Source organism: Sciurus carolinensis, chromosome 9, assembly GCF_902686445.1.
Source record: "Sciurus carolinensis chromosome 9, mSciCar1.2, whole genome shotgun sequence".
Classification (NCBI taxonomy): domain Eukaryota; kingdom Metazoa; phylum Chordata; class Mammalia; order Rodentia; family Sciuridae; genus Sciurus; species Sciurus carolinensis.
In genome coordinates, this window is record NC_062221.1 from 67,945,344 (window position 1) to 67,971,490 (window position 26,147).

A 26,147-nucleotide genomic window follows, 5' to 3' on the forward strand; every position below is an offset into this window, starting at 1 on the left:
GTCTCCATAGCCCCTGGGATTTATAGGCGTGCACCACCATCCATGCCCAGCCATCATGCTATTTATAATCCAGGAAATGAACCAAAGCTAGACCTTCCCAAAGGCTACTTTTTGCTTAATAGAAATAGGGATTTTAACCTGTGTCTTGACTGATGCCTTCTTTTTACTAACAACAGTTTGCATAAATTCCTACCTGTAGTTAAATGCTGGAAGGTTATCTGTTAGTCAGAGTTCTCCTCAGGAGTATAGCCAATAGGTATTTGTCTCTACATATCTATGACAACAGATATAAAGATTTGTGTGTGTGTGTTTGTATGCAGGGGATTAACTGAGATTGAGATTCTGGGGAATTGGCTCAGGTTATTATGCAAACTGAAAATTCAAAACTCTGTTATCAGCAAGATGCAGACTGAAGAAAACTGGTGGTGTAATTTCAGCTTTCGTCTGAGGGCCTGAGACCCAGGGAAGCCAATGATTTATATCCCAGTGCAACTTCAGGAAAGAACCAAACCAGTGTTCTAGTTCAGATAGGCATATAGGAAGGAAATGAATCTAACCTCCTTCCTTGTTTTTTTTTTTTTTTTTTTTTTTTTTAGTATACTGTAAAAAACACCTTCACGGACACCCAGAAATAGTGTTTAATGTGGGGATCCTGTGGTCCTATCAAGTTGACACATTAAATTAACCATCACAGTATCTAATTCTTCTGCCTGGGCTCTGAAGCCCACCTATTCCCCATTTCCGTCTTTCTGCTGAATCTTGAGTCTCTCTCATTTTACTCCCTCCTTCCCATTAGGTACTTAGAACTGTCCTCCTTTAAGCCCACATCCCATCCCCTTAGCCACCCCTGTTTCTTCTAGTCTTCTTCATTTAATGCCAGCAGGCTCTGTCCTTAGTATTCCTCTAAACTGTTATCTTTTGGTTGTTAAATCTAATAGAAAATTCTCAATCTTAGTCTTATCTCTCTCTCAGTAGTATTGAACATTCTTGGCCACAGACTTATCTTGAAAGACTCTTCTCATAGTTTTCTACCTTCTGCTTCTCAACTCCTGATCTCTTGCTTCTCTTGCCCTTAACTTTTCTTCATACTTCTCCCTTAGACCCTGTTTTATCCCTCATAAAATATAATACTTCCCAGGTAATCGTGTTTGCCATCATGTTTTCAAATATGTTTTATGTGTATATGATGAAGACTTCCAAATCAATCTCTCAGGCCCAAATAATGCTGCCTTACAGAATATCTCCCTGTGTATGTCCTGTAGTTCCCTTAAATCCAACGTGTTAAATTGGATTAATTGCATAACTTTCTCTGTGACCTCTATTTCTATAAAGGATTACTCACTCACCCTTGCCCTTTTTATTTTGAGACAGGTTCTCCCTAAGTTGCCCAGGCTGACTTCTCTTGCTATCCTCTTGTCTCAGCGATATGCTTGTACCACTGCTCCTGACATTTTAAGTTGCTGAGTCTGACTTTAAACTTGGGATACTCCTGCCTCAGGCCCCACATGTCTCTGGGATTATAGGCATGCACCTGCATCTGGCCTATAGCTTATTTTTCAAAGTCTTAAAGGTTTTTTTGTTGTTTGGTTTTGTTTTGGGCAGAGGGGTACTGTGGTTTGAACTCAGGGGCACTCAACCACTGAGCCATGTCCCTAGTCCTTTTTTGTATTTTATTCAGAGACAGGGTCTCACTCAGTTGCTTAGGGCCTCATTAAGTTGCTGAGGATGGCTTTGAACTTGGAATCCTCCTGCCTTGGTCTTCCTAACTGGGTCTTAAGTTTTTTAGACTGTTGCTTCTACTTCATAGAACACAAAGTAGCATGATATAAAAAAAATGTAGTACGTTCCTACCTTAACAATTAGATTTTATTAAAATTAACAGGTACATTAAAATCTATAAAAATTGACACATTTTATTTTTTCAAGAAAGGCTTCAAAAAAAACAAAAAAAAAAGAAAGGCCCCAATTTTAGTTCTTATTTTTTTGTTGGAACATTATAATTATACACAACAGTGGGATTTATTGTCATATACTTACACATACACATGATATAACAGTATAATTTAGTCAATATCGTTCCCTAGTATTCCTCCTTTCCCTCCTTTCCTTCTTCCTCTGTTCCTTTTCCTCTACACTACTCTTTTCCCTTTGAAAATTCACCTGTTTTAAATGAGAGTAAATCATGAAGGTTGGAGGTGCTATATACCAACTCAATCATAGGTTGAGTATCCTTTATCAGAAACACTTGCGGGGCTGGGACTGTAGCTCAGTGGCAGAGTGCTTGCCTAGCATGTGTGAGGCACCATATAAAAATGAACAAATAAAGGCAGGCTGTCCATCTACAACTATAAATAGAAAAAGGAAAAAAAAACACTTGGGACCAGAAATGTTCTAGGTTTCAGAGTTTTTCGGATTTTGGAATACTTGCATAGACTTTACTGGTGAGCAGTTCTTATCTGAAAATCTGAAATCCTTGGATGCTTAACTTGTATCCAAGAAGTTGTAGAGTGAACCAAACATGTTCAGTCACACAGCTCTTTATGCTGGCCACCAGATGGCACAGTCATGCAGTATTAGCTGGTTGCATTAAATAGCCATGGCTTGGGATACATGAAAAAGAGGAAGGATGAGGGACAGTGCAACCAGATGTTTCTTGACCACAGACTTATCTTGAAAGAATAGAATTTTTTTTTTTTTTTTTTTTTTTTTTTTTTTGGTACCAGGGATTGAACCCAAGGGTGCTTAACCACTGAGCCCCTTTCTGAAATATTTTATTTAGAGACAGGATCTCGCCAAATTGCTGATGTCCTCCCTAAATTGCTGAGGCTGGCTTTGAACTCTGAATCCTTCTGCCTTAGCCTCCTGGGCCACTGGGATTACAGGCATGTGCCACCATGTCTGGCTAGAGTGTTTTTACTTTTGACACTTTGAGACCTGTGGACAGATGTTTTATTTAGTAAAAATAGGCCAGAAGTTTATACTTCCTTGTTTGAATTTGGTTCTTTTGAGACTGGCTTTATGCTATTATCAAATAAGCCATGACAGTATCCTTCCTGTCATTTTTGTGAGAAAGTTAACTCTTTTTAGATATATGCATTAATAAAATATAACAATAGAAAGCTGTACACAGAGCATTATTGTGATATATAAGGGTATGCTTTGGATTGTTTTAGTGGTTGATATTCAAACTGTATGCTTTTAAAAATTCATTGTTAGCTATTAAATGACTGACAAATAATTTGGAAATGAGAACTGTTAGTAAAATGAGAGTAGTGACAGAAAAGGTAAAAAAAAATATGCATTTTCTTCAATTGCTTTGAAGTTAAATTTTTTTCTTCATATATATATAGTATACGTATGCGTAAGGTTTTCAGAAGCGTTCTCCCTACAGTTTGCATATATTTAAAGAATATATGCAGTTCTAGAATCAGTCCTAGTTGTAGTGCTTCTACTACATACTAATAGCTATGAACTGACACACACTTGTTTAGAAACAAAGATTTGGCATAGAGAATCTGGATTAAGGAGGAATTCCCCAAATAGTGAATTATGAAATATCTTGTCATGTTGAGGAAATATCTAATTTAAGTTGTGTACTATCCCAACCTTTTTGTGGATTGATGGAGAGTATAAATAAATACTTAGGTTATAGAGCTCCAGGACAAAATGGACCTAGTAAGTTTTATAGGTAAGATCAGAGAAGACTAACAGTGTGTTAAATACCTAAAACAGGGAAGGAACTCTATGGGATATTAATTTGAGACTGAGTCTGTGGGTATTGGGATTCCTTTGGTTCTCAGAAGAGCTGGTTAAGCCTACAGCTTGAGAAAGATGTGGGAACCAGACAAGAAAAGTATTTCTCTGCTTCTCAAAGTACAAAAGGAACAGAAAGAAATAGCTTGGATATGACCTGGGGCTGGAAGTATAGAAACTCTAGCCAAAACCCCAAAGGGTTTATTTATTTCATTCATACCTATATATATTTTATTTCTAGGGAAGAATCCTTTCTTGCCGGGTGCCATGGCATACTCCTGTAATCCTTGGGACTTGGGAGGCTGAGGCAGGAGGATTATAAATTAAAGGCCAGCCTCAGCAACTTAACAAGACCCTGTCTCAAAATAAAAGATAAAAAAGGTTAGGGCTGGTAAAACACCCCTATGTTCAATCCCCAGCAGCAAGAAAAGAGAAAAAAAAAAAAAAAAAAAGAGGAAGGAAAGGAGGTGGGAGGGGAGGGGACTTTGTCTTAGTTGCAGGATTTAGAAAATATCAAAATGAGAATTCAGCTGGTGCTATCAGTTTTAATAACACAACAGAGTAGTATTTAATTATCAGAACTTTGGACTGACATTTTAGAAACTGGCAACCTTTGTCTTCCTGAGATTACTGACCTGAAACCAAAAGGACTTGAGGAGTTTCATTTAATAAACAGTGTTGCTTGCTAACCATGGAATGGAAGAAAAATGCAGGGCAAGGGGGAACATGTACACAGTCTTGATTCCAGGTACACAGGAGACTGAGGCAGGAGGATCACAAGTTCAAGGCTGTCCTGGGCAACTTAGCAAGATCCTGGCTCAAAATAAAAAGGGCTGGGAGTATAGCTTAATGCTTGTCTAGCATGTGCAAGACCCTGGGTTTCATCCTCCTTACCAGAAAACAACAATAACAACAAAACTTCCTCCGGGATCTTTATTTTAGAAACCAAGAATCAACGTCAGAAAGAGCTTGGCCCCTTGTATGTTACAGCAGACTAAAGAGGCAATATTTGACCTAGATACCTTTTTTAGTTTATTTTTGAACCATAAAACTGGATTTTCTTGTTTTACTATTGAAGAAGTTATATATAACATTTTAATTTATAAATAACATTCATACCTATAGTATATTTGTTTTATATTTATGAAATTCTATACTTGTAAAATGATTTTATTTAATATTTATAATACAAAATAATGTATGGTATATTACTTTTGTTTTGAAGAAATCTAATAAAATAAAGTCATATAGGTATGAAATTTGGGAGATTAAATGCCTCTGTTAAACTTGTACATTTTATTTCTAAATAAAGTTTGAGGCATTTGTGGAAAATATGTGTATCTATAGCTGTTTTCAAAAGTTTGCAATTACCTTCCTGAGACTTCTAATTTTCACTCACTTTCTGATTTTTTTTGAAACAGTGATCACATGGAAAATGTATATGGCTATTTAATGAAGTACACCAACCTTGTCACTGGGTGGCAATACAGGTAAGTGTGATTGTTTATATGACATCAGTCTCTCCTAAGAAACCAGAAAAATGGGGCTGGTAGTTTTACATTCAGTTATTACCTCAGTAAAAACATGTCTGGGAAACCTTTTAGAAAAGAATTTCCTTGGGTTTTCTAAAGTAAGTAGGAAAGCCAGCTGTGTCAAATACTTTGTGGAATTGATAGTTGCAGGGCAGAGATAATAAACTTTTTTATTTTTTTATTGTGACAAAATACAAAAGATAGACCATTTTAACCATTATAGGTGACATTAAACACATTTACATGTTTGTGCAATTATCACCACCAGAACTCTTTTCATCTTCTCAAACTGAAACTCTATATCTATATATAATAACTCCCCTTCCACCTCCCCACCTGGCAATTGCTTTTCTGCTTCTGTCTTCAAGTTTGACTAATCCTGGTACCTCTTATAAGTGGAATCACACAATATTTGTGTTTTTGTGACTTGCTTATTTCACTTAGCACAGTGTCTTCAAGATTCAATTCGTTGTTGACATGTGTCAGAACCTCTTTCTTTTTAAGGCTGAATAATATTCCATTATATGTATGTAATACATTTTGTTTATCCATTCATCTATTGATAGACATTTGGATTGCTTTTACCTTTTGGTTATGGTGAATAATACTGCTGTGAATGTTGGTGAATCAATATCTGTTCAAGTCTCTGCCTTTTTGCCTATACGCAGAAGTAGAGTTGATGGATCACATAGTAATTCTGTTTCTTCATTTTATTTTTTTCATTTTTATTTTTTTAAGGAGTTGATTTCTTGCTATGTTGCCCAGACTGACCTCTAACTCCTGGGTTCAAGCAGTCATCCATCTTACTTCACTATCCCAAGTAGCTGGGACAAAAGGCACATGCTCCCATGACTGGCTCACTGTATTTAATTTGGGAGTGGGGAACTCCAAACTGTTTTCCACAGCTACTCTACTGTTTTGCATCCTCACCAATAAGGAGTCCAATTTCTCCACATCTTCGCCAACATTTGTAATTTTTTGTTTTTTGTTTGTTCTGTTTTCTTTTGTTTTAAAATGATATGTATTTCATTGGTGTGGAGTGGTATCTTATTGTGAGTTTCAGACTTTTTGTAAGTGATGAAATTAGAATTTGAACCCTTCTACTTCCATCTCCCGAAGGTAAAAGCGAATCCTCTGTGGCTTAGGAATTCTGTGTGTGCTGAGCATTAAAGCCCCTGGAGGTCAGAATAAAGCACATAGTTGCTTTTCCATACAAAACTGTCACTAAAGTTTATTTTTGTCATTTTAAGATATACTTCCAAGTTAGAATTTTTTTAGAATTAAGTAGCATTTAATGATCCTTAAGCTGTGGACTGTTCCAAAACTAAGTTATTTCTCCAAACTGACAGTCTTCGTTATTTTGAAATTGCAAGAAAATCAACAATATGCCAATATATATACATATATGTTAGGTTTCTTTTGGGGGGTTGTTTGTTTTTGTACCAGGGATTGAACCCAAGGGTGTTTTACCACTGAGCCACATCCCCAGCCCTTTTTTATATTTTTAGAGACAGGGTCTCACTGAGTTGCTTAGGGCTGAGTTGCTAAGGCTGGCTTTGAACTCACGATCCTCCTGCCTCAGCCTCTGGAGCCACTGGGATTACAGGTGTGTGCCACCTCACCCAGCCCAATATGCCAATCTTATCAGCACTTTCTTTTAACAAATTAAGTTAATTTTCAGTTTGTAAATATCCCTGACATCTTTAGCCATTTTTTTACATTTTTCTAGTTTATGGGTTAGACCAACTTGCTAAAAATGCTTAAATCAAAGTCTGTTATCCTTTGGGCACAATAACTTGGTTGTTTTCCTTACTGTAGACTGTGTTTCTGTCCCTATTTTACATGTCTTGTAAACTATCTGTAGAAGGGATTGGGGAACATTTGGATTGATCCATGTATAGTGAAAGCCCAAAGTACTCTATTATTTCCAGTGGCTCCGTAGCATCATCTTGGTATTAGAAAGATAATCATTTATTGACTTATTCCATCATTTTGCCAATCTCTTCTCAGCATTACTTTCTATATATCTAGGTGAGTGCTCTTCATGTTGCAAATTTGTGGTAATGTTCTTTGGAATAAGAAATACATGTTTACAGGCTGGGGTTGTGGCTCAGTGGTAGAGTGCTTGCCAGCACACGTGAGGCCCTGGGTTCAATCCTCATCTCCACATAAAAATAAAGGTATTGTGTCCACCTACAACTAAAAAATAAAAAACTAAAAGAAATACATGTTTATAGCAAACTTGAGACTTCAGTCTAAATTGTTTTTGTATTGACTTCTTTTAGAAGAAGAGACTAGTCATTTTTCTTTCCTCTTCAAAATAAATTTTGCTTATTATTTGGAATAGGAAGAATTTTTTCTTTCATTTCTGCATTCTTTCTGCTAACAGCTTCATTAAGATATAATTTATTTACTATATAGTTAATCCATGTAAGCTTTACAATTCATTGTTTTTTTCCAATTTAAAAAAATTTTTTTTAGTTGCAGATGGATACATACCTTTATTTTATTTATTTTTATGTGGTGCTGAGGATCGAACCTAGTGCCTCCAGATACATGCTAGGCAGTGCACTACCACTGAGCCACAGCTGCAGCCCAACTCATTGGTTTTTAATATTTTCAAGAGATAATTTTCTCTTTTATTTTGCGGGAGTACTGGGGATTGAACTCAGGGGTACTCAACCACTGAACCAGCCCTATTTTGTATTTTATTTAGAGACAGTCTCACTGAGTTGCTTAGTGCTTCGATTTTTGCTGAGGCTGGCTTTGAACTTATGATCCTCCTGCCTTAGCCTCCCGAGCTGCTGGGAGCATGCATCACCATACCCAGCAAGAGATCATTTTCTTGCCAACAGAATTTTCCAGGGTTTTAAGATTAACGTTTCTAGATTCATTTGGACATTTTACTGAAGGCAGGTCATATGTCTTAGAAATTTAAGATGATGTCAATAGCTATTTTATGTTAATTCAAATAATCCTTTCAAATCTTTGAAAAAATGAACATCATTGAAAATGGGCAAAGTTAAATAAATGCCTGTCCCCCAGCTATAAGTTTTATATTTTTATTAAACTCATTAAATTTTTTTAAATTTTCTTTTTAGTTGTCAGTGGACCTTTATTTTTTTATTTATTTACACTCAGTGCCGAGAATCAAACTCAGTGCCGAGAATCAAACTCAGTGCCTTGTACATGCTAGATGCGCTCTATCACTGAGCTACAACCTCAGCCACAAAACTCACTAAATTTTGCCAAAATTTGCTAGGAAATCCATCATAGTGTTTCCAAGTGCTACTTCTGGAAATGCTTTTGAATTTTATTTTTAAATAATATAACCCCATCATTTTGCTTTTGTTTTATACTGGGAATTGAACCCAGGTTCTCATGCATGCTAAGGAAGTACTCTATCACTGAGCTACATCTCTAGCCTCTCCCCTTTTTTACACAGGATCTTGCTGAATTGCTATGACTGGGCTCCAACTTGGCAGTCCTCCTGTCTCACTCTGGGATTATAGGAGTGTGCCACTGTACCTGACTAACCCCATGGTTTTTAAGTGCCTGAAATTTGCATTGGTTTGGTTTGGTTAGGGGAAGTGTTTAAAAATGATGACTTTCTTAAAATCATTACAGGTTTTTTGTTTTAAACAATGAAGCTGGGCTTTTGGAATACTTTGTGAATGAACAGTCTAGAAATCAAAAACCCAGAGGTACTTTGCAGCTTGCAGGCGCTGTAATATCACCCAGCGATGAAGACTCTCACACTTTCACCGTTAATGCTGCCTCTGGGGAGCAGTATAAACTGAGAGGTACGACCGTGATATGAGAATTAATACTGTGGTTTTCTTCTTTCCTTGAGAAGTTGATGTATTTACCTGCTTTCATTTGGGTTTTACAAGTAGAAATTACTATCATTGATAATGTAGATACAGTGTTCTAGGTCTTGGAACTGCTCTTGATAATTTATGAATCTTTCAGTATGTAACTGCTTTCAAAATGGGCCAGTGAACAAGTCTTTAGGATTGTATCCTCTAAAAAACTCTTGTGTAGACAAAACATTGATAACTGAGAAATCTCAAAATAGTCTTCTCTAAATAATATTTTAATGTCTGCCTCAGAGATGCTTTTGCCTCTTTACTTGATTTCATTTGTATGCCCTCTTTGTAGTTTTCAGTGACTAATGTACATGGTTGAGATTTATTAAAATATCTGCATTCATTAAAATAAGGCATAGTTTCCCTTTGGATAAATTTAATTTGTGTTGAAGTTTGTTTTTTCATTTAATAAATACACAATGTATAATGGTAGTGCTAAGATCTGAAAGTATTGATGGTACCTCAAATCCTTAATAAAACCCATTTCTTTAGATAAGAATATTTTATTATAAGAAATCTAAGTCAGTCTCATAGCTCCACCTAGCTGCATGTACACATGTACTTTATCTTCTGTATGAAATTTCTGCACCTACCTAACTACTGTTTTCCCTAAAAAGGTCGATGCTTTGAGCTCTTTCTGTCTCTCTCTAGTCAGGGACATTTGTTGTAGGGAGACTGGAACCAATCTTTGCTTTTTAATCATCTGTTCTTTAGTTGCGGACAATTGTATTCTGAGATAAAGATAAAAGTAAATAACTTAGACTTTTTTAAAAATCAGCCACAGATGCTAAAGAGCGACAACATTGGGTTAGCAGACTTCAGATATGTACACAACACCACACTGAAGCCATTGGAAAGGTATGTGGATTTATAAACAGTATTAATGCACAAATGGGAAAAGAATGTTCTGTTTATATCTTTAAACTGAGATATTATTCACATATCATAAAATTTACTCTTTTAAAAAGTAGAATTTCATGGTTTTAGTATATTGACAAGGTTTTACAACCCTTGCAATCATTTAATTCCACAGCATTCCATTACCCCCTACAAAAACTCATTAGCAGTCCTTATTCTGCCTTTCCCAGACCCTTGGCAAATACTGTTTCCTGTTTCCATGGATTCTATATAAATGGAATCATACAAAATATGGTTTAATGTTGTCTGGCTTTTTTCACTTGCCATAATGTTTTCAAGGTTCATCTAAAGTGTTGCATTTACTTTATTCTTCTTAAAAAGTGAATAATACTCCATTTTATGGACATAACACATTTTGCTTATCCATAAACTAGCCAATGGACATTTTGGATTGTTTCCATTTGATAGATACTGTGAATACTCCACTACTAACATTTGTGTTCAGGGTTTTGGGTGAATATATGATTTCATTTATCTAGAGAATATATATAACAGTGGAATTGCTGGATCACATGGTAGTTCTCTAACTTTTTGAGGAATTGCCAAACTTTTTAAAACACAGCATACCATTTTACATTGCCAACAATGTATGAGGTTTCAAATTTATCCACATTCTTGCTAATACTTGTTATTGTTCTTGAAGAATAAAAAAATGATAGTCACCCTACTGGGTATAAATAAAGTAGCCTTTTATTGGTATTGATTTCATTTCCCTAGTGACTAATCATGTTGAGCATCTTTTCATGTGTTTATTGGTCACTCATTTATCTGTCTTCTTTGGAGTGTTTTTAAAATTTTTGTAAGGTAAAAAGAAGTTTTATTACTTGACATATAAAATTAGAGATGTCTGAAAAGTAATATACATACAGCGTGTATAAAGAATTCCATACTTAGGTGATAGTTTTGTTTTTTTTTTCATTCTTCCATGTGTTTTTTTTGTTTTTTGTTTTTTGTTTTTGTGGTGCTGGGGATCGAACCCAGGGCCTTGGGCTTGCAAGGCAAGCACTCTACCAACTGAGCTATCTCCCCAGCCCCCTTCCTTGTGTTTTGCCTTACTAATTTTTGTAATTGTTTATAATTTAACCTAGTCTTCAGGAAATCTGACATAATAACTTTTCTTATATACTACAAAATTCTACTCTTTAGTGATGATCAGAAAGCCCTAGTTTGTTCCAGAGAAACTTGCATGTTTCATCAGGAGATGTATTGTATTGTATATTGTTGAGTACAGTTTTTGCATTAATCATGGGTGCTTAAAAATCAGAAATTTTTAAAACTTTGTTATTCTAATATACTTGTAAAATGTGAAAAAAATTATTTGAAAATGTAAAGCTGGAAATTTTCCAAGTAAATTACCAATTTACTGTGGGATATGTGAAATGCTTAAATTTTGTCATCTTCAGAAATGTTCTTTTGTCAATTCTGAATTTAATTTGATTTTTTAAATTGTTCGTGTGTAAACCTCAAGTATATGGTAGTTTGATAGTTAAAAAGCCTAAATTGGGGGAAAAAAAAGAATTATTTTCTTTGTCTAACAGAATAATCCTCCTCTGAAGTCACGGAGCTTCTCACTTGCCTCTAGTGGTAGTTCTCCTATATCCCAAAGGAGACCAAGTCAAAATGCCATTTCTTTTTTTAATGTTGGACATTCCAAACTGCAATCAGTGAGCAAAAGAGCTCACTTACCTCCAGACCATCTTGTGGAAGTCAGAGAAGTAAGTATGAATTTAAATCAAGCTTAAAATTCAAAATGGTATCCTGTCTGCTTGATTTTTGTCACAGAATATTTTTATATACTCTTTTTTTTTGTCTTCTGTGGCCCTTGTTGTTTCCCATCTAGTATGCCTGGATAATTGAGTGACTGAAATTCTGTTTATATGCAGTATCCCAAATTTTCTCATGTTATCAGTTATGTGCATTTTTTAAATGTGTTTCAGTTCTCAAATAAAAATATACTCGTTTTGAATCCAGAGTTACTAAACAATTGACCACTACCCCAACCCTTTTTATTTTTTATTTTAAGATAGTGTTGCTAAGTTGATTAGGGCCTTGCTAGTTTTCTGCTGAGGCTGGCCTCAAACTGGCAATCCTCCTGCTTTCGCCTGTCAACCCCCTGGATTACAAATGTGCACCACTGCTCCTGATCTAAAAGTAAACTTCATAGAAAATTAATACACCTGCCTGTGTGTGGTTGGGTCTTTGTGTCCTGATGTATCAAGACTGCTGTCCTATTGCTTATAGCTTCTCTTCTATGAAGGCTTTAATCAACCTGATCTTTTCTTTTGTGCTGTAATGATGTTATTTTCACTGGTGTAGTGGTAATTTATTATAATATACACACTACAGTGTCCTGTGTCTTTAAATATACTTTTCATGTCAACGTGTTAATATTTAACATGTCACTCTGGAATTTGTGTGTAGAGAGCATATTCCCAAAGTTTCACAACTACCTCTTTGAGAAAGACAGCTAAGTTGGTGTCCCTAAAGAGTTGACTAGTTTAATGGTAGCCTTTCCTTGAAGTGTGACTCCAGCTATTGTTCTATTATTTGGGTGGTGACCATTGTTTAGCAATCTCTGTGACACTGCCACCCCTCACTTCCACACATACATAAAAAAAAGTCTTAGCTGAATGCCTGTGTCTTCACCAGAGTGGTACTTTTGCATTTAAGAACACAACAGGTGAAACTTTAAGATTATGAGTGTACTGGGAACATTTCTGTACGCTAACAGAATAATTCTGTTTCTGAAAAAAACAGTCCTTTTGAAGTGTTTATACATTTTTTGGGTCCTTCATACAATTGTTAAACGTACCTCCAGAATCACTTTTCCCTTTAAAATGTAGTTTATTACCGATTGTTAGAAACCATCACAGCCTAGTCTCTGGAGGCATATCATTTTCTAGTCTTGTTTATGATGCCATCTGTTTAAAAATCTGTTTTTAGTTTGTGGCTTAGATGTATTTCATTGTGGGAACTACAAGTATTTTATGAAGGTATGAGTTTCTGAACCTATCCAAAACAGTTTTTATCTAAGACTAGAAAGATTTGTGTTAAGCTAAAACTGTAGATCAACTTTCATAAGCTGAGACAACTTTTTAAATTTGCAGGAAAGTTGGAAAAATAGTATAGAATTTCTGTATATTCTTTATCCAGTTTTCTGTGATGTTACTATCTTATCTAACTACAATATAATGGTCAAAACCTGGAAATTATATTGACATAATATTGTTAACTATTGTCCTTACCCAAATTTTAGCAGTTTCTCTAGTGATGCTTTTTTCTTCTGGTTCTGGATCTTGTCCAGAATCCTGCATCGCACATAATTTTTATTTCTGTTTAGTCTCCTTCAGCATGTAATTGTTTCTTAACCATTCCTTTTCTTTCATGATCTTGATGCTTATGTGTGTGTGTGTGTGTGTGTGATGGAACTGGGAATTGAACCAAGGGTGCTCTATCAGTGAGCTACCCACCCCCAGTCTTTTTTAGATTTTATTTTGAGACAGGGTTTCACCAAATAGCTACAACTGGCCTTGGAGTTGTGATCCGCCCATTTGAGCCTCTGTAGTAGCTGGAATCACAGGCACACACCACTGTGCCCAGCTGATCATTTATTTATTTATTTTTTAATATTCTTGAATTTGGAGTTGTCTTATGCTTTCTTGTGATTTGAATGAGATGATACATTTTGGAAAAGAATTCCACAGAAAAGATATGTGTCCTCAATACATCATATCAAGAGTCATGATGTCACTGTGGTTATGGTTATTGGTTATGCTGGCCTCAATCACTTGTTTAGGATGACTTCTATTCAATTTCTCCACAGTCACCATCTTTCTCTTTGTAGTTAATATCTTGGGGAGATATTTTGATTCCATGCAAATTTTGTTTCTCTTCTAAGAAGTTGAGAAAACTTTATATCAAACTGACTTATGGTTTAGGTAATAGTTCTCAAACTTTTTGGTCTTGGGGCCCCTTTTATTCTTAAAAATTATTGAGGATTTCAAAGAGTATTTATTATATATGAGTTAAGTTTATTGCTATTTACCTTATTAGAAATCAGAACTGAGAAATTTAAAAAGTTTTATTATTTTGAAATAAAAGAAGCCCATGTTAATATAAATAATGTTTCATGTCAAATAATGATCTTTTTCTAAAACCAACAAAATTATTACTGAAAAGAGTGGATTGTTTTTATACTTTTTCAGTCGCTTCAGTGTCTTATTTAATACCATACAGTAGAATTCTCACATCTGCTTGTGCGCTCAATATATTGCAATTTGTGTTTTGGGTTGAAATATATGATGAAAATTTGTTATCACTCATACATGCGTTGGAGGAATAAAAGGATGTTTTTATAGTCTTTTCAGATAATTTTGGCTGTTTATTGAAATTGAACCGAAACTTGACAACTGGTAATTTCTTAAATGTTAGATGCAGTGTGGAATCTAATTTATATAAAAGAACTTTTTTCTGTTCTATTACATGAAAGTCAACTGGTTTGTCCTATACCTTGAATGGATCTTTAACCTATTCATGGTTTTGTAATAGCATTTATTAGTCATTTGGGAGATACTAGTTTACAGTCAGGTCTGGCAAATGTTGATCTATTTCATCATTATACACTGTCTAAAATTCACATTAACATCCTCTTTAGTCTCATCAGAAAAGACATTCATATTGGGAAGCTATCATACCTACAGTGGCAGACACAGGATTTCCAAAATTCTGATTTTCATTTTAAAGCTCAAATCTTATAATTAGAGCAAATACTGACAATTATCTTCTTCTTTTGAAATGATACGCTCATTTTTGTTCATTGAAAAAAATCTATTATTTACCCCTAAGTTTGAATAACCATATTTTCTGTTAATCATTTTTTCACATCAAAATGGTAATCTGTGGAGGGAAAAAATAAATGCAAAGAAACTTGTTCAGTTTGCAACTCAGTCACAGAAGTGCTTTTTCTCTAGGCAACCTTTCTGCTTTGGTATGCAACAGAAGTTCTTTATGAATACTTGCCATTTTTCACAGTGTTTACTTAAAAAATGTGTACTCGAGTCAAGATGTAGTAAACCTGATGATTTTTACTGCTTTTTCAAGTCCTTTTTTTGTTTTGGGGGATTGAATTCAGGGACTCGCTACCACAAACCACTCCCAGCCCATTTTTTATTTTTTATTTTTTATTTTTTATTTTGAGATAAGGTCTCACCCAGTTTCCAAGTCTGCCTTCAAACTTACCATCCTTCTGCCTCATTCTCCCAAGTAACTGGGATTCTAGGCATGTACCATTGTGTCTTGAAAAGCTGGCTTGCTTTCTGTGTGGGCATAGTAGTGAAGGACACAGTAATCCCTTGTGAGGTTGATGCCACTACCTTGATTCTCACTAATACACCACTGTTTTTTAACCCCATTGCTTTTGCACCATCAGTACAAATGCCACTATAGTTTACAAGATACATAACTTATTCAAATTATGAAAATAGTTTTGACTTCATCCACCCTGTGGAAAAAGTCTCACAAGATCGGCAGAACACACTTTGAAAATTACCGTTTTAGAAATATCCAGCTTCAGGAGATTGTAATGCAGAAATTCAGTATGATTCAGAAAAAGTTTGAACAGAATATTTTAACCTAAGTCCTTGAATAATAAGTCCAGCGTTAGATTAAGTAACAGTAGGCAAAAACAATTGACTCGTGGAGAAAAAGTTAAATTGTGCTTGATACTGGATATTACAAAATATTTAAAATAATTAAAATGATCTTTTTGTTATCTGCTGTTTACTATTAGTACTACTTATTGTTTCACTTTTGTTATTCATTGCATGTTTCATGTGGAGTTATCCTAGACTACAGTAGCTAAAATGACAATTTTAATAAGTGAGATGGTTAACACACAGTGATTAAAATTATGGACCTAATCTGGTTTTCAGACAAACTAGATGCTATCTGATGATGTAACACTCTCCATATTTGCCACACGTAGCAACAAAATTCAGGTTGACTAAGTTTTCAGCATTCCTGAAATTTTGTCTCTTTTAAGGACCTGGTTTTATAGTGTCAGGAACAATCACTAATCCAGTTTCACGGATTACTTTTCCACTTCTTTGTGAATGTATGATCATTTTGCTTTTTTTGTTTTGTAGAAAGCCATTGCCAAATTTTAACATTGTACTTTTCTTACATCACTTCTAATATCAGTACTAGCAGGTGACTTTTTTGAGCCATTTACACAAACATTCGTTTTCTTCTTTCAAGTGTGGTTATATTGTGACTTCTGATTATTTGTCATGAATATCTTAGTTATGATTTTTTCCTTTATTGGCTTATACCATAGAAAAGTACATAGAGCCTAAGTGTAAAGTGTACCTTTTTTAAAATATTTTTTAATTTTAGTTGTTGATGGACCTTTATTTACTTAACATGAGGTGCTGAAAATCAAACCCAATGCCTCACACATGCTAGGCAGTTGCTGTACCACTGAGCCACAACCCCAGTCCCCAAAGTGTACCTTTTGATGTCATTTCCATGTAACCACCTCCTGGATCAAGAAATTAAATATTACTAGTACCCTAGAAGAGCCATTCATGCTTCCATCATTGTCTACTTTCTTACTCTTTTGACTCCTAACACCATATTGCATGCTTTTGAAATTTCTAAAACTAGACTCATACAGTATGTATTACTTTGGGCACAGCTTCTATTCGGTTTACATTATATATTTAAGATTTACTTATGATGTCGAATGTAACTTCCTTTCTTTTCATTGCTTGATAATGTTTACTACATGAATATGCTGTAATTTTTTTCCATTCTAGTGTTAATGAACATTTGAGTTCATGAACATATATATGGATATCTGATGGTTACATACTTAAATATAGTTGTTGGATTATGAATTATATTTATTTAGCTATACTATATGTTGCCAAACTATATTGAAAAATGATTGTACCTGTTCGTAAGTTTGAATTGTGAATAGTCCAATTTTTTTGTGACTGATGTTGGAAATTGAACCCAGAGCTAATGTGCTAGGCAAGTCTCTACCACTGAGCTATCTTCTCAGCCCTATTAGTCCAAAATTTATTTACAAAAACATTTACCCACAAAGTATGTGTGTGTGTCCACATACAAGTGTATTATCTAAAGATATGGATATCTTTAAACTCTTACTTCTCTTTTTAAAAAACTTTTTTTTTTTTTTTCCCACTGTGAATGGCAAATGCTTGAATCTGAACTATGGCACATGTTTTTCAGGTCCTCTTCCATGCATGACATACTTGATTTGGTAGGATCAGTTTGCTTCTGTTTTTCTAGCCCTCTGATAAACTGTATTAAAAATCATCTGGAATGGAGACACTGAGATTGAGGAGTTTCTCTACTTACTGTAGAGTTTCTGTGTGAATTGAACTAGTGGCCAAAGGATGGGCACTCTGGGAACCTTCTGCTTACAACTCAGAAGTATTTAAGCATTATAAATTTGGTTTTCATCTAAAAAATTGGGTTTCTCATCAGTCATTGTTATTCCATTGACTGTTAGAAAAAATAGACAAGACCCTAATCAAAGCAGAGTGTATTAAATTCCATTGACCGGAAAAGCTTATATCTAGTACTTTTGCCAAAATCTACCTAACAGGACCTGAAAATTGGGTTAGGAAAGAGGAAACAGGTAAACAATCATGTTCTCGTTGCAGTTTCAAATTAAACCTGACCAAAGGTATAGTGGAAATGTTTGAGCAACCCTATTGGAAATTAATTTTACTTTGATTTTAGTTAGTTTGTTTTTTGCAGTGCTAGGGTTCAAATTTAGGACCTTACATGTGCTAGGCAGGTGCTCTACCACTAAACACCCCATCCCTGATTTTACTTTGAATGAAGTATTCAATTCTGCTATTAAAAAATGTTCTTTCTGATGATGTATACAAATTTATACTGTTAATAAAAAGTGGCAAGATCTTTGGGTTTTGTTGCTTCTAAAGAAAATGTACAGCCACCAAAAGTCACAATCTTTTTTTCATTTGATAAATAACTGTTAAATGCTCATTAACTGGAAATAGCCTAGCAAACTTATAAAATAGATTTATAGACCTAATCTGTCCTAAAAATGACTCAGAAGGGGCCGGGGATATAGCATAGTTGGTAGAATGTGTGCCTTGTATGTACAAGGCCCTGGGTTCAATCCCCAGCATCACAAAAACAAACAAACAGACAAAAATGAGTCTGAAGCTAAATATGGTAATTAAAATGAATGTATACATGTTACACAGAAATTATGACTATTGTTCTCCCTAGATGATGTCTCATGCTGAAGGACAACAGAGAGACTTAATTAGACGAATTGAATGCCTTCCTACTTCTGGTCTTCTTAGTTCCTTGGACCAGGATCTCTTAATGCTCAAAGCTACGTCTATGGCAACCATGAATTGCTTAAATGATTGCTTTCATATTCTCCAGTTGCAGCATGCATCACATCAGAAGGGTTCATTGCCTTCAGGTAAGTTGTAGGTTAAAGGTAAACCTAAAATTGAGGGCCAAAACCTGGAGAGGACTGCATCTGTTATCATTCTAACTCCAGAAAATCTTTAAAAAGAAAAGAAAACCAGTGAAGCTCTTGGTGTTTAGTTATTACACTAACATACAAATTCATCCCATTCAAAGTCATGCCCATGACTGAATCTGAAATGATTTTAGGTATAATACCTAATATCCTTGAATATTTCTTTAGTGACCTCAAGTTCCACATGTTAAAAACTAAACTCAAAACCGTCAACTCCTGTATTTCTGTTAAAATTGCTTGTGCCACTATCCATCTGTTGATTCAGTTGACCAAATAGAAACATTGGGTTTATTTCTCGAGTTTTGGTTTAGTATACTACTTATCATTTTATTTTTTATACACCTGTATATGTGTATACATTTATATGTATATACATATGTATATAAATCAGTCACCTTTTAGTTTTAAAATTAATATATATCTAGTGTTTTAGAGCATCTGTTTGTTGGAATTGTACTGAGAAAAAGAATGTTTTGCATAGAGTATTAAAATAGAGTTCTATAAATGAGTTGAATCATACTATCCCACCATATTAATAATGGAACTTAGTATTTCATAACAACTCATTGTTCCAACTAACTCCCCTTACTTATCAAAGGTATTTTAGAAAGGCAGCAAGTCTCTGCTCAGGAAAATGTTTACTTTAGTCAAATGAGTATAGTGTGGATTCCATCTTCTTGTGTACCTAAATTCAGCATTTCTAGCCAATAAATTTTTTTTTTTTTGGTACTAGGGATTGAACTCGGGGACTTGATCACTGAGCCACATCCCCAACCCTATTTGTATTTTATTTAGAGACAGGGTCTCACTGAGTTGCTTAGCACCTCACTCTTGCTGAGGCTGTCTTTGAACTCTTGTCTCAGCCTCCTGAGCCACTGGGATTATAGGCATGTGCCACCATGCAAGGCCAATAAACTTTTTTTTTTTCTTTTACGGTGCTGGAGATTGAACCTAGGGCCTTGTGTTTACAAGGCAAGCACTCTACCAACTGAGCTATCTCCCCAGCCCAGTATACTATTTTTAATAGCAATTGTAAGTGTAGGTGAGGGCACTGTTGGAGAGGCAAATAGTTCTGTATGTTCTCCTTAAGAACTCATAGTTCAGTTGGGAAAGAAACATGCAAATACTAACATTTTAATAGTATACAAAGTGTTGCTGACAGAAACAAAGTACTGTGAGAAAAAAGATGTATAGGTAAATATTTCTGATAGAAAAAGGTCTGGAAAAGCCATAGGGAAGCTACAAAGACCAGTTAATTTAGGAGTGAGAAGTAGGTGAGAAGACATTCCAAAGAAAGAGAAGAACCTAAATTTGAACTGTGAATGTGGATTGGTGCCTTGTAGGAACTGTCAGTAATAAGTATAAATTTTTATCCTATTATAAAGCAATGCACTCATTATAGAAAATTTACAAACTGCAGTGTAGTTCAAAGAAAAAAAAACAACAAAGACATGTTATTTTCCTTACCAGCCAGAAACTACCAGTTATTATATTAAAATAACCTCTTTCTCCAAGTTTTTCTTTTTATTTCCTATTGTTTATTTTATACTCTTGGTCTAAGTTTGTGCCTTTTATTTTCCACTTAATATCAAAAATATTTTCCAAGTTTTTACCTGCTTTTGATAAGTAACTTATTGGCTATGTTATATTCCTTGGGATCAGATGTATTTTGTTTTAATTAATTATTCCCCTATGTTGAACATTAGAAGACTTATCTTAGTCTATGAAAGTTGGGTTAATTCTAGTTAGTAATACTTTGGCCAGGAAAATGAAAAAATGTATTTCCAGTCTATGCTACTTAATTTTAAAACATATATTAAATGGCATAGTGCTAAATACTGGATTAGATGCTCAATAAGTACTTGATTAAATACTTTATAATTTTAAAAATTTGTAGAACTTTTATTTGTATGATTTAAATCAACCCATTTTGTTCCCGTGTCCCAGATGTGAAACACAGATAAAAAATATAGTATCTGATATAACTATGTAACATAATTATATAATAACAATATGACTACAATGTAATAATATTAACTAATATATTATTATATTAGTATATAAGCTCTAGATTATGATTTCCAATCTGTTTTAATGCACCAGTGTCAATTTTGTTGTTGCAGAATTGAAAATTTGGGATTTAATGGGTTTAATATACAACCTTATTTAATATACTCTTATTTTTAAATGTTTCCTTCATGATCAAGGAAGCATTCCTAATATAAATTTGAGGGTTTTTTTTAAACACAGAAGTGTTTAAAAGTGAAAATTGTTTTCATGCATCACAGTGTTTTAGAACGCAGGTTTGTGGATATTTGGCGGGATTTAATTAATTGGCATCAGTGTCTCACAATTGCCATCTTTTCCAAATTAGGTCTGTAAGAATTTATTCTTAAGTTACTTGAGAATGAAAATATAACTTGAAAGAAAAGTTAGTTACCTTTCTACTCTTTTTTTTTTTTTTTTTGAGAAAAAGGACACATCAGTTTTTTAAAAATTTTTTTAATATTTGTTTTTTTAATTGTAGATGGACACAATGACTTTATTTTGTTTATTTATTTTTATGTGGTGCTGAGAATTGAACCCAGTGCCCCACACGTGCCTGGTGAGCTCTCTACCACTGAGCCACAACCCCAGCCTCCGATACAGCAGTTTTATTATTGTGCTAGTAAAGGAGAAATATAGGAAACTCCTGCCCCAGAGGCTGTGATTCTCTCCACAAAAATTTTGAGATGGCAAGAAAATAAAATCTTAAGTTTAATGTTTATTCTGCTGAGGTTTTTGTTTATTTTTGTATACTTAAAAACAAATTTGTTTTCTCAGTTCTGGGGGCCAGCCAACAGTCCAAGATTGAGTTGTTGGTAGGGTAGGCTCCTGAGAGTTGAGAGAGAATTTTCCCATGACTCTTCTGGTGGTGGTGATTGGCAGACTTTAGTGTTCTTTGGCATGTAGAATTTTCACTCTGATTTTCACCTTCATCACCATATGTTACTCTCTCTACATTTGTCTGTCTCCAAATTTCTCCTGTTTCAGAAGTCTCAGTTCACAGACAGCTGACTCCATTCCTGGGGGGCGTTGAGGTGAGGGGAATAATGTGGTAAAGCATGATCACCAAGAAGCAGATAGAGGGCTATTAGGCCTTAATATATGCTCTTCAGAGACGCAGTAGTGATCCTTGGATCATTGGCCTGAGACCAAATAATTGGTTTGATAAATAGTTTTGTTATGGTTTTCAGTCTGATAAGTGAGCTCTTAAAATGGGTCTTTTAATTAGTTATTGTATGTTTTATTTTTCAGAAGTAAACACGTCTGGATATTGATACTAAAAATAAACATTTTGCAGTGTGCATTGGTGCACTCCTGTAATCCCAGAGACTCTGGGGGCTGAGGCAGGAAGATCATGAGTTCAGAGCCAGCCTCAGCAACTTAGCAAGGCCCTAAGCAACTCAGTGAGACTCTGTCTCTAAATAAAATATGAAATGGGGCTGGAATGTGATTCAGTGGTTAAGTGCCCCTGGGTTTAATCCCCGATATCAAAATAAAAATAAAATAAACATTTTAAGGTAGAAGCAAAGTGTTTGCATTTATTTGGAATTTTATTTGTGTTCATTTACTTTTAAATTTACTTTTTGAGCAGTATTAGGGATGAAACTATAACCTTATTTCATTGCTAAGTAGACACTACCACTGAGCTGCCTTCCCAACTTATTTCTCTGGAATTTTAGAACAGGCCCCATGAACTTATCCCCCATGAATTCCCCTCAATGCCAAGTTAGACCGAACAAAGCAAAATGTTCTAGTAGCCTGGTGGGTACTTTGTAATTAATTCCTCTGCTGAAACATGGGTTTTATTATAGACTGAGTAAATTCTTTGCTCTTATAAATTTTTGCCATAGTAGTCTTAGTGTCCCATATTATAGCAGTCAATAACCTAGCTTCTGTGAAACCTAGATCAGCCTCTGAAATCAAATGGAACATCTTCAATTATTGATTAGGCATAGAATCCACTTTGTTAAACTAGTTGAGGGTAACAAGAGACCTTTGAGTCATTAACAGAGAAGATGACAGGTCTCCAAATGTGTCCACTGTCTTTTACTAGGTCAGCTATTATTTATTCAGTAGAAAGAAGAGTCTTTCATTTTAAAAGTTATATGGTACTTTTTTATGATTGAAAAAATAAGGACATGTATATACAATTCTTAAGTTAGGTCCATGGAGTTATTTTGATTGGTTAGAAAATTGCAATCGCAAATGGAAACAAATTTGACTATTTCACAGTCCTAGTTTCCTGACCCCCTAAAGCCTAATTGCATACTTTTTGATTACTAGAGGCAAATATTCTTATAGAAAGGAGAGCATATCAGCTGATTGGGAATATACTTCATGATTCATAGAATTTCCCAAGAAATGAATTCAGTCCTATTCAGAGTTGATTTCTTTTAAATACTATCTGATTTCGAGTTACCAGTTGCTGTGTTGTAAAATACCCAATCATGGTGCTTATGCTAATGAGATCCAAGTCTCTATCTTTCAGAGTCATTTAACAGGTTGAATTGCTTTTAGTCTTGTAGGCTCAAAACACAGTTGTTTAATGAAATCCACATCTGCTGAACTTTCCAGATTATGAGCAAGTTTCAGCAAAAGTTTTCTCTTACTTCATCAGGAACGACAATCGAGTGGTTAGAACCAAAGGTACCTTTGTCAGATCACTATAAAAATGGAGCTGATCATCCATTTGCAAGTGAGCACAGTAAGCCTGTGGCAGTCCCAGAAGAGCAGTCTGTTGCAGAATCTGGACTATTAGCAAGGGTAAGGTAATATAAAAATACGATTTTGATGTGTTAAAAAAAAAATTAGGAATCCCTGATAAGGATCAGTTTTCTCTTTGTTGTAAAAATGTTTGAGTCAATATAACACTTGCAGCTTCTAAACAGTGTTGTTCTACTTTAAACTGCATTAAACTGCATTTGCTTCGGAAAAGTTCTCATATTAAACTTGAGCATGTTATATATTCCAGGTTAAATCATATATCCTTTTTAGTTTAGGTTTAGTTTTACTTGATATAAATATATTTTTAAAAATCAAAATGTATTTGCTTTTCTTTTTCTAGAAAATAAATTACATAATTACTTGCACAGCATTTATCTCATACTTTTACCTGTTTTCTTAGCTTAACATTATTTACTAGATGTTGACATTTATAAACTTAAAAGTTCACTATTGTAATAAGCTTTTTGATAGCATTTTATCAAATCAGTTGTTTTAATATTACTCTACTTAAAATAGTACATGGTATCAGGGGTTTAATATTTTTAAAAAAATATTCATTGCATATTTCTCAGAAGCCAAAGGATGTTGTTATATTCATAGATTTGCCACTATTATGTCATATTGTTTTTTGCCTGTTACTTTTATGGCCACTATAATTACATAGATAATTTATTTTAAGCTACTTTTACTCAACTTTCTTAAGCATTTTTCTTGTTGTTCTGGCTCATACAATTAAAGTCTTAAAGGTTATGAAATAGGCTATTGAGTTAATGTCTCTATTGGCAAATATCTAGCTTGTTATTATTTCTTATTAAAAATAGCACTTTATTATCTTGTTTACTGTTTTTCCCCTTTCCCTTTCTTTGGATTACTTTCTTAGGTTGTGTCTCAAGTAGAATTACTGAGTCAAGAGTAATGCATGGTTTATGGTTATTTATATATTAGTAAATTATTTTGTAAAGGAAATATGTGACACGGGGACTTGCAGAGCTGGTAAAGGCATTGACTTGATGAGACAGGCACTGGAGGTAGAGTAGGCAGGGAAGCAGGAAAGAAAATGTAATGCATGAAATGTTTTTTCTGTATAACTTTTTACCTAGATCATTTGTAGAGTCAAGTAGTTAACAAGTATTTATTAAGCTATCTGGTATATGACAAGTTCAACATTAAGAACTGCAAGAGAAGTAAAATATAGAAGACAGTTCTTTTACTGAAGAGATTTATAATCTGCTTAGAGACCTACCTAACATATATACACTGAGACAATAATATGAAGCAGTATTTTTTTTTCCTTAATTGAGATGGATTAAGGCTGATGAGATATAGGTATTAAGAGAAAGAAAGACACATTCCATAGAGTGGATGAGAAATGCCTTGGAGACCAAGTGGGAAAGGAATTGGTCTTTGAAAAGAGACAGGATTTGAGATGAGGAGGAGTAAGGGGATCCCAAAACAGAGGAATAACACAGGCAGGGATACTGCAACATGTTTTTAAATTGCCTGATGGTTTTGAACTCAGAATATGCTCTATACATACATGTGGTCCAATTAATTAACCACTTTTAGCTTCAGTTTCCTCATCTGTAAAGCAGGGATGATAATAATAATACCTTATAAAATTGTGACAAGGAAGCTTGGCCTGGTGGTGCATACCTGTAATCCCAGCTCCTTGGGAGGCTCAGGCAGGAGGATCACAGATTCAGGGCCAGCCCAGGCAACTTAGCAAGACCCTGTCTCAAAATAGAAAATTAAAAGGGCCATGGATGTAGTTTAGTGGTAGAGCATCCCTGTATTGGTTCAATCCCTAATACCTGGTCGGGGGGGTGACGAGAATAAAATGAATTTAGCAGAGCATATAGCTTTGGGAAACGATCACAGTGTTACTGGATTTTACATTCATTTTGCACTCCAATAGAGTGATGCTCCCTGGAACATTACTCCATAGAATACAGTGTAAATTGTACCCCCAGAGGACATAAAAATCATGCAGAAGAATTGAGCCATAAAAGATAGTAGGGTCATGAGCATGGGGAAGGATGTGATATGTTAAAACTGCTATATGACATGATGTGAAGTTAAAGTGTGCTAAAAGGCTATGGAGGTATAAATGAAGACCAATGGACATGTAATGTACGTTTCAAATGAAAACTCAATTTGACTTGTGATTGACTGGATTGGATCAAAGACAGTTCAAGTGTTTGAGCCTAAATGACAAGATAGAATCGTGTACTATTTACAAAACTAGGAAAATTAGACAGAGAGAGCTTTTTTTAAAGACGATGTTTACTATGGTTGTGAACATATTGAATTTTACAAAGGAAGACGTGATTGCAAATGTTTGTAAAAAGCAAAGAGGTCTGGGGTTGTGGCTCAGTGGTGGAGTGCTTGCCTAGCACATGTGAGGCACTGGGTTTGATCCTCAGCACCACATAAAATTAAGTGAATAAAATAAAGGCATTGTGTCCATCTGCAACTAAAAATACTTTTTTTAAAAAAAGCAATTAAGATGATGGAACCATAGTTATGGAGAGAGATCAGGACTAAAGATAAAATTCTAAGTGAAAGTTAATAAACTCAGTTCGGATACTGCAGCATCTTCATTCTTCTAAGTAAGAACACAGAGCATGTTGGTGGTCAGTGTAGAGGCTTATATTACAGATGGGGTACGGGGTCTGGGGGAAGAAAGATTGCTGCTATTTCCAAATCTTTGAAAATTGTCCACAGAAAAAGATTATGATGTCAGGTGAAAAA

The 26,147-nt window shown here is 34.7% G+C and overlaps 1 protein-coding gene across 4 annotated transcripts in view; it reads left to right on the forward strand.

Moving 5' to 3' along the window:
• The window catches only part of Osbpl11 (oxysterol binding protein like 11), an 80,597-nt gene that overhangs the window by 18,602 nt on the left and 35,848 nt on the right, over positions 1-26,147 (forward strand). For all 4 annotated transcript variants that reach the window (XR_007110284.1, XM_047565031.1, XM_047565030.1 and 1 more), the window contains exons 3-8: positions 5,175-5,243; positions 8,913-9,088; positions 9,933-10,012; positions 11,611-11,787; positions 18,362-18,563; positions 23,290-23,435. Coding sequence is in view for 3 of the 4 variants with exons in the window: in XM_047565031.1 (XP_047420987.1) it covers positions 5,175-5,243; positions 8,913-9,088; positions 9,933-10,012; positions 11,611-11,787; positions 18,362-18,563; positions 23,290-23,435 (850 nt within the window). In the remaining variant the exon portion in view is untranslated. The remainder of the gene's footprint in view (positions 1-5,174; positions 5,244-8,912; positions 9,089-9,932; positions 10,013-11,610; positions 11,788-18,361; positions 18,564-23,289; positions 23,436-26,147) is intronic.